The sequence below is a fragment of the Lonchura striata genome, chromosome 1 (genome assembly GCF_046129695.1).
Source record: "Lonchura striata isolate bLonStr1 chromosome 1, bLonStr1.mat, whole genome shotgun sequence".
Classification (NCBI taxonomy): Eukaryota; Metazoa; Chordata; class Aves; order Passeriformes; family Estrildidae; genus Lonchura; species Lonchura striata.
This window is the reverse complement of record NC_134603.1, coordinates 156,987,317-157,001,169: the sequence shown is the minus strand read 5'-3', so window position 1 is coordinate 157,001,169 and position 13,853 is coordinate 156,987,317. Positions and strand designations below refer to the sequence as shown.

At 59.7% G+C, this 13,853-nt stretch overlaps 1 protein-coding gene across 1 annotated transcript; it reads left to right on the top strand.

Annotated features, from left to right (window-relative positions):
* The first annotated feature begins 391 nt into the window (after window positions 1-391).
* GBX1 (gastrulation brain homeobox 1) lies at window positions 392-7,093 on the top strand. The gene is made up of 2 exons (XM_021538974.3): window positions 392-851; window positions 6,570-7,093. Exons 1-2 carry the CDS (start codon window positions 392-394, stop codon window positions 7,091-7,093), a joined length of 984 nt encoding a protein of 327 aa, XP_021394649.2.
* The last annotated feature ends 6,760 nt before the right edge of the window (window positions 7,094-13,853 follow it).

Sequence of the window (13,853 nt, the reverse complement as noted above, 5' to 3'; positions counted from 1 at the left end):
GCCGGGGGAGCGGGGCGCCTTGCCCCGCCGGAGCGGGCGCTGAAGGAGGAACTCGACCGTGATGTGCAGAAGATGGATGAGAGCAGAGGGCGACACCCCCGCCCGCCTCCCCTCCCCTCCTCCCCCCTCCCCTCGGCGGCCCGGCCCGGCCCCCCCGCGGCGGGGCGGGCGGGCGGCTCCGAGCGCGCCTCCACTCCGCCGCGCCGAGCCAGCGAGCGGGCGGGCGGGCGGCAGCTCTCGCCGGGCGCCGGAGCCCACGGGAGGCGGAGGGCGCGGGCCGGGGCCGGGGCCGCGGCGGCGGGGCCCGGCGGCGGCGGGATCGCGGCGAGTTGGCGGCGGCCCGAGCTCGCCGGAAAGTTGGTGCCGGCTGAGCCGGAGGCGCCCGCTCGCCATGCAGAGACCCGGCGGCCAGGGGACCGCCTTCTCCATCGACTCGCTCATTGGGACGCCGCCGCCGCGCTCCGGGCACCTGCTCTACACCGGCTACCCCATGTTCATGCCGTACCGGCCGCTGGTGCTACCGCAGGCGCTGTCCCACGCCCCGCTGCAGTCGGGGCTGCCGCCGCTGGCCCCGCTCGCTTCCTTCGCCGGCCGCCTCACCAACACCTTCTGCGCCAGCCTGGGTCAGGCCGTGCCCTCCATGGTGGCGCTCACCACCGCCCTGCCCAGTTTCTCCGAGCCCCCCGACGGCTTCTACCCGCCGCAGGAGCTGCCCCCGCCGCGCGCCACCCCCGACGCCGGCTGCCGGCGCGGCGCCGACGGCCTGGAGGCGGAGGAGCTGCCCCCGGGCCGCGACAAGGGGCCGGCCGAGCCGCCGCTGCACTTCCCGGAGCCCTTCCCTGGCCTTGCAGGTAAGAGCGGCGCGGGCCCGTCCTGCCCGGCGCAGAGCACCCGCCCCGCCTCACCCGGACCAGCGCAGCCCCGGGGAGACCTGCCCGGCTCCTCTCCGCCGTCCCAGCGGCACCGGGGGCAGGCGGTCTTGCGTGCCGGAGCTCGCCAGGACAGCAGCCGCGGAGCGGGAGTGCCGGGGCCGGGCGCGGCGGGCAGGACGGCGGCGTAGCCAACGGGTCGTGGCGGCGGGACCTGCCCACGGCCGCACTCCTGGCCCGGCTCGGAGTACCGAGCCGATTCCCCTCCGTCCCGGCCCGGATGGAAGCTTTCCCGGATGGGAGCCAAACTTCGCTTGCCTCGGCCGGGCCGCGGGGCAGGAGGGGCGGGAGAGCGGCCGGTCACGGGGACGCCACGGCGGGACTGGAGCGCCGCGGCCCGGAGCCGCGGCCGGACCGGTCGCACGGAGCTCTCCGAGGTCCTGGCACTCGGCCCGGGGCGAGGGAGGAGGAAGGTGGCGGGGTGTCCCACGGCTCGGTCCGCAGCCCTCCCCAGCCGCACCGATCTTGGTTCTGGTCCCCGTCCCGGTCCCGTTTGGTGCGGCGCGGGGCTGCGCCTTGTCCCCACCCTGGTGCGGCGGCCCGGGCCGGTCCCTCCGGCTTCGCCGCGCTGCGACCACCGGCTTTGTAAAGTTTCCCCCGAGCCCGCCCCGCAGGGCGACGGCGGAGGAGGTCCCGCGGCGAGGCGGCCGCCGCAGCCCCGCTCTTCTCCGTCCTGCCCGCCGCGCCGCCGTCTCGGCACCGGCTCAGCCCGACGGCGCGGGCAGGCGGCAGCGCCCCTCCCGGGACCCCCGGTACGGACGGGAACGGCTCTCGTCGGGGTCCTCGCCTTTGTGCGCTGCGACCGTTCCCCGAGTGCGCCAGCAGCAGCCTCGGAGACTTGTTGCTCCGTGTTTCTCAGCCAGGTCCAGCACTCAGCTCTCCCGCTAGGTCCTGCAGCGCGGGGCGTGAGGGGTCCCTGCGGCAAGATACAGACGAGCCAGCTGCTGCTTCTTTGGCATGGCCTCTCTTGAGCTGTCTCTCCTGGCTGCTCCTGGGATCCACCTTTGTCTCACAGGCTTCCTGGCATGGATGCATGCTGCGAATCTCTGCTGCTTCTTGCAGTGCTTGGCTGTTTGTTCTCCATCCTCTTTTTAGTCTCTCCTGGGTAAGCCCAGGTTTCTTCCTTGCCCTGCCTTGTTCATCCCTCAAAAGAGCATTTCATACACTCGGGTACCCCTTAGACCTCTCACCCCAAGCAGGACAATGGGGGCATTCTGCCTCCCCCTTGCCTTTCTGGGTTATTGGGTGTTCCTCCGGTGCTCCCCAGCCCCTGTGCTAAGTCAAAAGCCCAATGCAGTCTTACTTTTTTTGTGAAAGTCTGCTCAATGCCCTAGCCAAAACCAGGTCTATACGACCTCACCGTTCCAGTCTGTGAGCAGATGAACTGCATTGTGCTTGATCTCCCTCTATGGCTCCTCCATAACTGATTCAAATATGTTCTCTCCTCCCAAGGGACTCAGATGAACTGTCCCAAACCGTGACCACTTCTGAATCCAAGAAATCCTACCTCTTAAGACTTTTTCTGTTGCAACTGGATCATATGATCGAAGGGAAGATGTCTTGCTGCTGCTGCTCATCCCCTGTTGCCTCTGAGCACTGGGTTTGCTCTGGAGCCATGAGGGGTGCTTGTCCTTCTGCACAGACACATGCCCATTAGACCCAGTTCTGTGGGCTGCTTTGCCCAGGTCCAGGAGGATTTGTCAGGCCAAATGTGGCTACCTTTACCTACTGCTTCTCCTGGCTGTACCAGACAAAACTGGAGATGGACAGTGGGGTTTGCTTTACAACCATCTTAGAGGAAACTCAGGAGGGTTGTTGTGAGCTTTTTCCAGTACTAAGGAATAGAAATTTGATTCATGTCAACAGGAGCCATCAAAAACTATCTATACTGCAGTTTGCTCTCACATCCAGTCTGTGGCCCTGACCAAAAGTAGTTGTCCAGGGAAAAGCAAGAGAGCACAACCTGTTCAATGGTCAATTCTAAAATGATACTTCCCTCACATCCAACCATCTGCACACCAGGACTTCCTGTACCAAGTGTTGTTTCTGTATATTTAGTAAACTTTGACTAATTTGTTTTCTGTGGCCTCATCTAATCTCCCCTGGAGTCCACCAGAAAGGAGGGATAACCTTGACATCAGCCACATCAAGATGGCAAGATGTTGCACAGATTTTTTTACCTGTAGAAGAACCTTTTGAAGAATAAATGCCCCCTTTGATAATTTTGCTGACATTTAGCGACTTATACCCTGGAGTGGCTGCTGCTGTCCCTAGGCTCTGTTAGTATCTCCATCGTGTAGGTGTCTGTGGACACAGGATCAGTTGCTTCCTGGATCAGCCAAATGAATTAATGCACTATTTTAGGACTTTTCTCTGCATCCACTGGGTTTGAAACTTGCTTCCAGCAACTGCCACCCTTCTTTGAGCAGGAAGAGGCATGTAGAGAAAGTGGTGGTGAGAAGCAGCGAAGCTTGAGGTCTGGTTTATTTCTACAGCTGCCACAAAGGTACGACCCCTGGTGTAAGGGTACTTAACAGCCCTAGCTTTCTACACCTCTCGTGAGAGCCGGGTTGTTCCTGAGCTGTACAGATCTCCTCTGAGATTCAGGCAGTACTCTGAGACTCTTTCCTGGTGTTATGGTTTGACACTGGCACAATGCTAGTGTTTTTATGAAAATGTAATCTTTTGGTGTAGTGACAGTACATTCAGTCAGGGACAGGGTGAAGTTTCTGTTGTTCCCCTTACCAACCCAGGGCTCATCACAACACCTATTCCTGACCAGGTCTTCCTGATGCTTCCCTGATAGCTTTGTTACCTGTGACACTCAAGTCTCTTCGCCATGCTTTCCACATCCACAATCACAGAATGATTTGGGTTGGCAGGGACCTTTAAAGGCCACCTAGTCCAAACTCCCTGCCATGGGCTGGAACCTCTTCAATTACATCAGGTTTCTCAGAGCCCTGTCTGACCAGGCTTTGAGTGTTGCTGGGGATGTGGTATCCACTACTTATCTGGGCAAGCTATGCTAAGAGTGTGTTTCACCACACTCGTTGTGAATAATTCTTTCTTATGCCTCATTTAATTGACCTTCTTTTAGGTAAAATCATCACCCCTTGTTCTATCACAAGAGGCTTTAAAGTCTGTCTTTCTTACAAGCCCTCCTTAAGTACTCAAAGGTTTCAATGAGGTTTACATGGAGCCTTCTCTTCTCCACACAGAATACCCCAACTCTCTCAGCCTGGCCTCACAGCAGAGGTGCTCCAGCCCCCAGAACATTTTTGTGATCCCCCTTTGGACTCTCTTCAATGCCTTTGACAAGATCAATGAACAGCTGTGACTTTGTGAAAGACAAACCAGTGGGTCAACCCTGTTCTTCATTTACTGCTTCTTGCTGGTTTTTCAGTCATGATACTTTTCTTCATGACAGCTTCACTTACTGTTCAAAGGCCTTGAAAGTCTCAGTATACTCCAACCACCTCTGCCTTCATTCCTTCCTTGCTGGGGACATAGTAGGTGACTAACAGACCAATATACCAATTTTCTTTGTGAACACATCCAATTTAGATTATGTTATCAAATAGTTCCAAGTTCCTTACTGCAAACCCAGCCCTTTTATAAGACACAAATGTGAGAGTGCTCCATTTAAAATTTGGAGTCTGGTTCAGAAGAGAGTATTCAGAGATAGCAGCTGTTTTGAAAACCATCATATTGCTCAGTCTTCTTCCAATCTCCTGGGCACAGCCTGGGCTGACAGAAGCAAAGTGCCCTCCGAGCACTGTTTGCTGGTGTGGCTGCTGGGATGCCATCCTCCATCCCTGGGGAGCTGTGGTGCCAGGGCAGGACCTAAAGAGCCCTTGGGGAAGACACTGAATTCCTCATAGGAGCTCTCTTATCTTGTCAGGCCCCATGCTCCACCAGAGAGAAGTGGTACACAGAAGTGAAAGCTCTTGTCTTCAGCAAAGTGCTTGGATGAGGTTGTGCAATGGCAGCCAAAGTGCTCCTTGTCACCTGCTGCTGATCCTCAGCCCCACAAGCACGAAATCTCTTTACCCTCTATGCATATGGGAAATCTCTTCCCCTGCCCCTGCCCCTCAGGAAGAAATAAATCACTCTGCAGCAGGATAGAGGTGAAGGTGTTCTTTCCCACTGTAGGAAACAGGAAGAGGAGGGAGAAGATTCCAGATCTCCAAAGCCTGGTCTCGGGAAGCCACAGGATTGCTGCAGGACTGACAAGGGATGTGGGAGCTCCACAGTCACCAGACTACCAGGAATGTCTTCTGGGCTCAAGTAGTCTCCTGCAGTTCTGTTTCTGTATTTAAACCCTGCACTGTCAGGCTTCTGAGGGCTGTTCTGCCTTTCCAACTGAGATGAGGTCAGGAGGCCAGTGATCCAGGGGCCCGGGTTGCATGTGCCAATACCTGAACACTGCTTAGAAATTTGGAGAGCTGCTGCTTCTCCTTGTGCATGTTGGATTATATAGAGCAGCAGTGCTTCAGGACAACACCTTCCAGCAGTGATTACTGCTCTTGGGTCAGACCTGAAGCATTTTCTGGTCTCTTCTAGTCTCAGCATGACAGAAAAACTTCTTCACCTGCTTGTGCATAGCTGTGGGTCCTCCCTTCATGACCCGTCTGTGGCTGAGAGCATGTTCTCAATTTGAGCCCTTCTACTATGGAAATTACTGTCTTCCAAACCTCTTTCCTCTGTCTGTCTCTCACCCTGTCCTCCCTTGCTCCGTGGCCGTTTAATCCTTCAGGCAGCAGTTTAGGACACAAGAAGCTTGCAAGGAAGAGATTCATACCCCAGTACCCCATCATTATCCTCACAGGCATCTTAACAGAGGCGTCTGCCGTGATCCAAGCCCTGCATTCTGCCTGATGGCCTGGGACGAAGTGCTGTCTGTTGTGTGATGTTGACAGGTTCTGTCCTGCCCCTCTGCCCACTGCTGGGCGTAGCTGAGTCCTGAGCATCGGCTGCCTCAGCACCTTGTTCCCGGGCTGCACAGTCTGCTATGGTGCATCCTTCAATTTGGGAGGGAGAGCCAGAAGTGGGCCACCCCATGTCCTGTAGAGCCCCGCAGAGAGGTTTGCTGGGCTGGAGCTGGCTCTGGATGCTGTTTCCAGGACAGTTCTTCAGCTCCTGGCTGGCTACTTTCTAACAGCATCAATGGGCTGGTGCACTGGGAAGAGACAGGGAGGGCTGAGCTGAGACAAGGTACGGGCGTTCTTTCCTACATGGAGATCCAGACAAGCCCTGGAAGCGTTGTGATGTTCTCCGCTAGACCGAGACCCTGATGCTGCTACCTCTGGGCCGTGGGATGGGGACGGGGCAACTGCTGAGGGGGTCGGACCAAGGGTGGCCGCCGGCTCCGTCGGTGCTGCCCCTTGCAGCCGGGCAGGCTGCGGGGAGAAGGGCGCTGGGGTCCGCGAGCGGAGCGGCTGGCGCCGCCCGCAGCAGGAGCCGGTGCAGGGCTGCTGGGGCTGGAGCCGGGGCTGCCGCTTCGCCCGCTCCGGGGCTGCGGGAGCGGGGCGAGCTTCCCTCGCGGCTGCGGGGCTCTGGGAGCGGGGGGAGCCGGGCGCGGGCGGGCGGGGTGCGGGCGGCGGGCCGCGCCGGCCGACACTGACGCTGTGTGCCCCGCAGACGGGAAGGCGTACAGCTCAGACGAGGAGAAGCTGGAGGTGAAGTCGGCGGCGACGCCGTGCAGCGAGCGGGAGGAGGAGAGCTCGGCGGGCGAGAGCGAGGAGGAGCCCTTCCTGGACGGGGCGGCCGCCGGCGCCGCGCTGGGAGCCAAGGGCAAGGGCAAGGGCGGCCCCGCCGCCGAGCAGCCCCCGCCGGGCTCCACGGCCGGGAAGAGCCGCCGGCGCCGCACGGCCTTCACCAGCGAGCAGCTGCTGGAGCTGGAGAAGGAGTTCCACTGCAAGAAGTACCTGAGCCTGACGGAGCGCTCGCAGATCGCACATGCCCTGAAGCTGAGCGAGGTGCAGGTGAAGATCTGGTTCCAGAACCGCCGCGCCAAGTGGAAACGCATCAAGGCTGGCAATGTCAGTAACCGCTCGGGAGAGCCCGTCCGCAACCCCAAGATCGTGGTGCCCATCCCGGTGCACGTCAATCGTTTCGCCGTGCGCAGCCAGCACCAGCAGATCGAGCAGGGCGCCCGGCCCTGAGCCCGGCCGGGCTCCCGGACCCTGGGGCGGGCGGCGGCGGCGCGGGGCGGGCCGAGCGCCCGGTCCCCCTCCTGTGTACATGTCCCTTATTTATTCCGTGTAAACTCTGTACATACGGCAGCGTGTCCTTCTGTCCGTGCCACGGGGAGTGCGGCCGCCTGGCCCTCGGGCCCTGGCCGCCCGCTGGGCCGGGCTGAGCCGGGCCGGGCCGGGCCGGGCCCTCGCTGCCGCCTGCCCATGTATAGCTGTGATTTCAATAAATTATTTTCTATGGAGCAAGACCACGTTCTTCCTCGCTGCAGGAACAGGGGTCCTGCGGCCCCGGCCCGGCGCGGGCAGAGAAGGAGAGCAGGGAAGGGAGAGGGATGAGAACAGGGACAGGGACAAGGACAGGAGCACGGGCAGGGCACGGGCAGCGGGCAGCGGCGCCGACCCCGAGAGGCGGCCGCGGAGGTCGGGGCGGCAAGCGGACGGGAGAAGGGGAGGCTCCGGGGCTCACCCGCCCCTCGGCCGGTGCCGGTACCGGGGCCCGCGGAGCCGGAGGCTGTGCGAGCAGCAGCGGTGGCCTTGCGGGCTCCTTTGCACCCGCTGCTGCACCGTGCCGAGACGCGGGAGAGAGAAGAGGATGGGGCGGGCCGGGAGGCGCCCGGGAGCATCCCCAGGTCGGCCCTCCCGCCGGCGGAGCCGGGGCCAGGACTGGTTCGGGACCGCCTCCGCAGCTCATCCCGGAGTGCGGGGACGTGTGTGCTGCTGCAGGCTCCCAGCACGGCTGCGGCCGCTGCCCTGGCCCGACTCCCTGGCGCTGATACCCTGGGACAGGTGCAACAACAAAAGGGGCTCGCACATCCAGCCCAGCCATTCTCTGCTCTTGAGAGCTATCGCACGATATGCTGCTTCCGCAGCCAGCCACCTCAGATACTGAGCCCAGCCCCAAAGCCCCATGAGCCCAGTTTTGCACAGGGCACAGCTGCATGCCCAGTCAAGAGCACAAGCGCCGTGTGGCTACCTGGCTGTCCAGCCTGGGAAAACTGTTCTGGTGTGACAAACATCAGTGAGTCCATGGGGCAAGGGAGCTCCCATGCCTGTGCTGTGGTAGTAACACCCATTGCAATGTCACCAGAGGTTCCTGGACAGGGGGAGGGCTCTCTCCAAGGTTTGGCTGGGGCATCAATTGCTCACAGGTTTGATAGGGAGTTTGGGTCACAAATGGTCCAGCCGGCCACTGTCACCTTCCCTAGGAGACACAGCTTGGGAGAGCAGGAACTACCCCTGACAGCCAGAGCTGACTCCGCCTTCCTGAGCGCCCTCCCTGATGCCACAGCGAGGGCTGGGCCATCTGAATGCTGCCTGGGGGGCAGTGCTCCCTCCGCATGTCCCTTCCCTCTTTGGCAGGTACATTCTGTTCACCTGGAGTGTGGGATCCATGCTCAGAGCTGAGTCCTCCTGCAGTGCCCTGGAGCTTTGGAGCACTGGGGGGTGGCTGTCCCTGCCCCTTGGCTGTTGGCTCCAGTTGGCTTGTGTGGCCAACACAGACACAGCTCAGATCAGAGCAATCATTTGGACAAAGCTGTGCTTCTAGATGTCCTTGGCTCTTTCCACAGAAATATTTGCTGCAGAACTGAGAGGGTTCTGTGGGATCCTTTCAGGATTTGGTTTTTCAGCACAGCTGACTTCCACTGCAGGACACCTGCCTCTGTCCCTGCACCACTGTCCTGAAAAAAAGAAAGTATCCTCAGGAAATGCCTGGCCTGGTGCTGCTCACAGCATCCCCAGCATGGATTTGCCCTGTCCAGGTAGCAACACCTGCTGGCATTCCCTCTGGATCAGGGGAGTAAATGTGCTTTGGCAGCAGCCCCTAGCGCCCTGCTCTCAGGAAAACTGTCTGCTCCCTTTTCAGCAGGCTGGGGTAGAGCTGCCTGAGCCTGCACCACTTCTCTGTCCTCAGGTGGGTGTTGGTCTGAGACAGCTCTGACCTCAGAGTGCTCCATGGCTGCAAAGGGGATGCAGCTGTTTGCAGCAACTGCAGTGGCTCTGGCACAAGAGCTGGTGCTCATCTCTGTGTGGGAGGGCATGGCAAAGCCATTCTGCAGCTACATGCAGGGCTCTGCCACTACAAATGTGTCCACATGAGGGGTCTGTGCCACTGCAGCCGATCACAGCACAGCAGTGCACGTTAACCACAACACTCCAGAAAGTGTCCACAGCTCCAGGGTTGGGGCAGTGACATTAAAAAGAGTCAAATTTTATTTTAAGGTCCAAGAACTCCCTTAGTCTCACTGGGCATTTGTAACTCTGGCTTGATATGTCCTGCCCTAATGGCAGCATGGGTTTATTGTGTCTTTAACCCATGTCCCCCACCATAGAGGCCACTGCCCACCCGAAATCCATGTGCAGAGCATCCCCGCTCCACTGCATCCTCATCCATGGGCTGCCACTGAGGTGGTTCCAACACCTACAGTTTTTAGCTGCCTGGAGAGTTTTGTTGTTGTTGTTGTTGTTGTATTAGACCAACGCCAGAGCCCATACACACTGCAACCCTACTAACAGCCATGCTGAAATCCCCACAAATGCTGCAGAGGTGCAGCTCTGTATAGAGCTGCTGGAGGTGACAGACTCATGCTGTCACCAGCGCTGCTGGAGAGAGCTGCAGAGCAGCAGAGTGTTCCTGGCACGGAGCAGAGCAGAGCAGAGCAGAGCTCCCTGTGAACCCTGAGCATTGTGATGGCTCTGGTGCCTTCTGCACAGCGGAGAGCAAAGCCCACACTGCACTGCCCATGCTGCACAGAGAGCACGGTGAGCACAGTGCCCTGCACTGCCCAGAGTGAGCACAGTGAGCATGGTGCCCTGCACTGCCCTGCACTGCCCACGGTGCACAGAGAGCATGGTGCCCTGCACTGCCCACGGTGCCCTGCACTGCCCACAGTGCACAGTGAGCACGGTGCCCTGCACTGCCCATGCTGCACAGGGAGCACGGTGCCCTGCACTGCCCATGCTGCTCTAGGCAGCTGTGGCCCCTCTGCATCTGGGAGAGCTGTGGGGACCCCATGAGCTGGAGCTCTGGGTGCTGGGTCAGACTGGGGTTAGTGGGAGGAGGGCCACAATGACAAACTGGGCAGTGAAGACAGACCCAGGGCAACTGAGCCACGAGGCTGGATGGGGCCTTGGGAGGTCTCTGCTCCAGCACCTGCTTGAAGCTTGTCCCATTCAAGATGCTGAAGAACTTGCCCATCTGACTTCCAGTATCTCCAAGGGTGGGCAAACCCTCCTCTTCGGTGCCCAACCACCTCCCTAGCATGTTTTTTCACTTGCATCTCTTTGGAATTTCCCATCTACCAGCTTCTGGCTGCTACCCTGTGTCCTGGTGTAGGAGCTGCTGGGGAAGGAATCTCCACACAAGCACTGGTACACACATACATGCACGGGTACACACACATGTACATACAAAGAGTAAAAGGCAGATACAGGTGCAGACACACACAGAGATAAATAGATAAGAGTTAGAGTGTGCTTATACATGGACACGTGTTTGTTTATATCAACACGTTTATACTCACATATATATACACATACACATTCATAGAACAAGACTTACTTTGCCCTAAGGAAGACAATTTCAGAATTTACAATGGAATTCTCCCTACCCAAATCTCTCCACTTGTTTACCTGTATGGTGGTTCTTAAAGAACAGGAAAAGGGTCAGGGATTGCATCCCACAGCGTTTATTCACTCAGCACAACAAAGCTGGTCCTCAGCATTCCCTGACAAGGGGCTTGTAAGAAGATGTGATGGCCCACAGTATGGTGCTGGTACTATTCATTATTCACTAGCCAGCGGCTCCAGGACTAGCTCAAGGTGCAGGAGAGAAGCAATGGGCAACAGAGAAACAACGTCCCAATGGCTGGTACCTGAGAAAGGTTGTGACCCTCCCCAGCTACTTTGCAGCTGTGCCAGCTTGTCCAGTGTCCCCACCAGCCAGGCTGGAGCTCCACTCAGGGCTTTGTGACTCCTTGTCCCGTGGGTGTCTGCACCTACCCGCAGGGCTGATTCCCGTGGGTGGGCACAGGGTGCAGGTGTTGTAGTGGAGTGTGTGGGTGCTGTACCTGAATGAGCACAGGCCCAGGGGGCTGGGCACTGTCACACCTGTGCCTTTTCCCCCAGAGGCAAGGCTGGCTGAACATGTGAAGGGGCAGCCCTCTGGCAGGATCTCTGCTCTGGCTACCTCTGCATGCGCTCAGCATGATCCCAGCAGCCTCAGGGTGGATGGTGCTGACCCCTGCCCACGTGTGCCCACCCACAGATCTCCAGGAAGCTGTGCCTGCTCAGCTGGGGCTGCAAGAAGTCCTGTGGGGCTTCAATTGCAAGTTGTACCCTGTGGGTTTTTTCCTGGCTGTGCCCAGGCTCTCTGGGAAGTGCTTCAAACCTGTGCTATGGCTGGTTTCTTGCCAGAGGCCGCATACCATAGATTTACTCATGGCACGAGGCTGCATCCCACGGCTTCTGCCCTGTGGCACCCACCTCCCCCCGGCTCCAGCCTCAGCTCAATGATGTGAGTGCTGCTGGCTGCCTGGGGCAGGGTCCTCATGGTGCTGCAGTGGTCGCTGCTGCTGCTCGGGGCCACGTAACTCAGAGACAGCCCCAGTGTGCTGCTGCCCTGGTGCTCTGGTGCACAGCAGAGCAGAGGGTTGGCCTGTGCCCTCCCTGGCTGGCATCAGCCTGAATACAGACACCTGACTCCTGCCCCGAAACAGACACAGTGCCCCTAAACACAGACACACAGCTCCTGCCCCTAACATGAACACACAGCTCCTGCCCCTGAGCACAGACAGAGTTCCTAAACACACCCCTAAACATGGACACGCACCTCTTCCCCTGCACACGGACATGGGGCTCCTGCTGCATTCAGCCTGTCCTGGCCCAGGGCCACCTGAAGCCACACTGGTCACCTTGGCACCCAGACATGCTCCAACACTGGCGTAATGTTGGGCTGGGGTCTGGCCCACCTTGGCTCCTTGGGACGGTGTCAGAGCCTGCAGGGATCTGGTGGCATTCATTCCCTGCCCCCAGGTGACAGCAAAAGGGCATCACCAGGAGCGCCAGCACCTGTTTGCAGTCCGTGGGCAGCAGCAAGGCACGGGGTCCGTCCCCACGGCGCTGTGGTGCCAGCAGAACCTGGCCGGGGCTCCGGGCGCCCTGAGGGGCCTGCACCGCCATGGGCCCCGCACGGGCCCTGGGGGCTGCTCGGGGCTGTGTGGCCCCAGACCTTGGGTGATCTCTGCGAGTCCCTTCCAGCTCAGGGCATTGCACGATTTTGACTGCAGAGCTGTCCCTGCATTGCTCCTGGTGGCACGGTCACGGCTCGCAGCCCCAGCCCCAGCGCCACAGGCAGAACGTGGGGGCAGGCGAGGGGGCTCCTGGGGTCAGAGCTGGGCCCAGGCTGGCACCCGGGGCCTGGGCAGGGCTGGGATGGGAAGGGAGGCGCCAGGGCTGGGTAGGGCGGGATCCCGCGCGGGAGATGATGTATGGGCAGATGTATCAGATCGCACAAGATAAACAAGCAGTGAATTTCATCAGGGCCCATCATGGCTTTAATTTGGCTGCCTAATGAGTCAGATCCAGCCGCGCAGATAAAAGTTGTCAGAGCCGCAGCCCTAATGAATTTCTTGCCACTTGTAATCAAGGCAGCTTGTCTGAGGGGGATGATTAATGGGCCCCAGAGGAGCTGCCGTCCCTCGGCTTCCATTCCCGTTAATGCAGTCGCCAGGAAATTAACCAAACCCAGCACTGGGCTGGGGCCAGGGCCGGTGTGGGGGCACCCCTGGGCACCACGAGGGGACGGGAATGAGGGGTGGCATGGGTGCAGGGGCTGGGCTGGAACCGGGACCAGGACCAGGATGAGGATGGTGACATGGGCACACACAGCCAGAACACATCAAGGAGTGGAGGGGCTGGAGCCACCATCTGCAGCCCCCAGCAAGGCAGCCCTGTGCCATGGGAGAGGCACAAGGAGGCAGCAGGGGTGTGACAGGGACATCTGAGGGTACCTGTGGCAGCTGGGGATATTCTGACACCTCCCTTCCTGGTAGCACTGCCACGCAGGTTGGGGCCCAAGGCCTGTGCCCCAGTACGTGTACAGTGTACAGTGCACTCCCAGCGCAGCAGAGCCCGGTCCCCAGCACAGCACACAGAGGCACAGAACAGTGCCCACTGCTGCTTGTGGTGTGGCTGGGGGGCAGCCAGCCCAGAACTGCCAGCACTGGGGCCCTGCTCTGCCCACAGCTATGAGAAACACGCAAAGGCAGGGCTGGCAGAGCAAACACGTCTCCACTGCTCAGGGGTCTGCCTGTGCCTTGGGACTCGATGATCCCACTCTCCTCACTCGCCGTGGCAGCCCATCACGCCCTGCCCATCACTGCCTTCCCCCAGCCCAGCCTCACATTGCTGTCCCATGCACAGGGACCAGCTGGCCCAGCACTCCTGCCCTGCACGTCCCCTCTCCACACACCCCTCTGCTGTGCCCATCTCCCATCCCGCCAGAGCTGTGCATTCCTCCAGGGCCATGTTCTAGCACTGTCCCTCAGTGCCCTGGCTGGCACATCTCCCCTCCAACCTCAGCGCTCTGCCGTGTCCCAGGGGCCTGGTTTGGCACAGGACTGCTGTTTTCAGAGCCCAAGCCTGAGGAGAAGAGGCTGAATGTTTGTCAGTGTGGGCTGGAGAGTCACCAGACCCAGCTGCAGACCAGGGCTGCACCAGAGGCCCCAAA

What these genes read in the sequence shown, in the direction of transcription:
- GBX1 (XM_021538974.3), top strand. Translation starts at nt 392, where the DNA reads ATGCAGAGACCCGGCGGCCAGGGGACCGCCTTCTCCATCGACTCGCTC. An exon ending in GCCCTTCCCTGGCCTTGCAG is followed by an intron (nt 852 to 6,569) that starts GTAAGAGCGGCG and finishes TGTGCCCCGCAG; the next exon opens with ACGGGAAGGCGTACAGCTCA.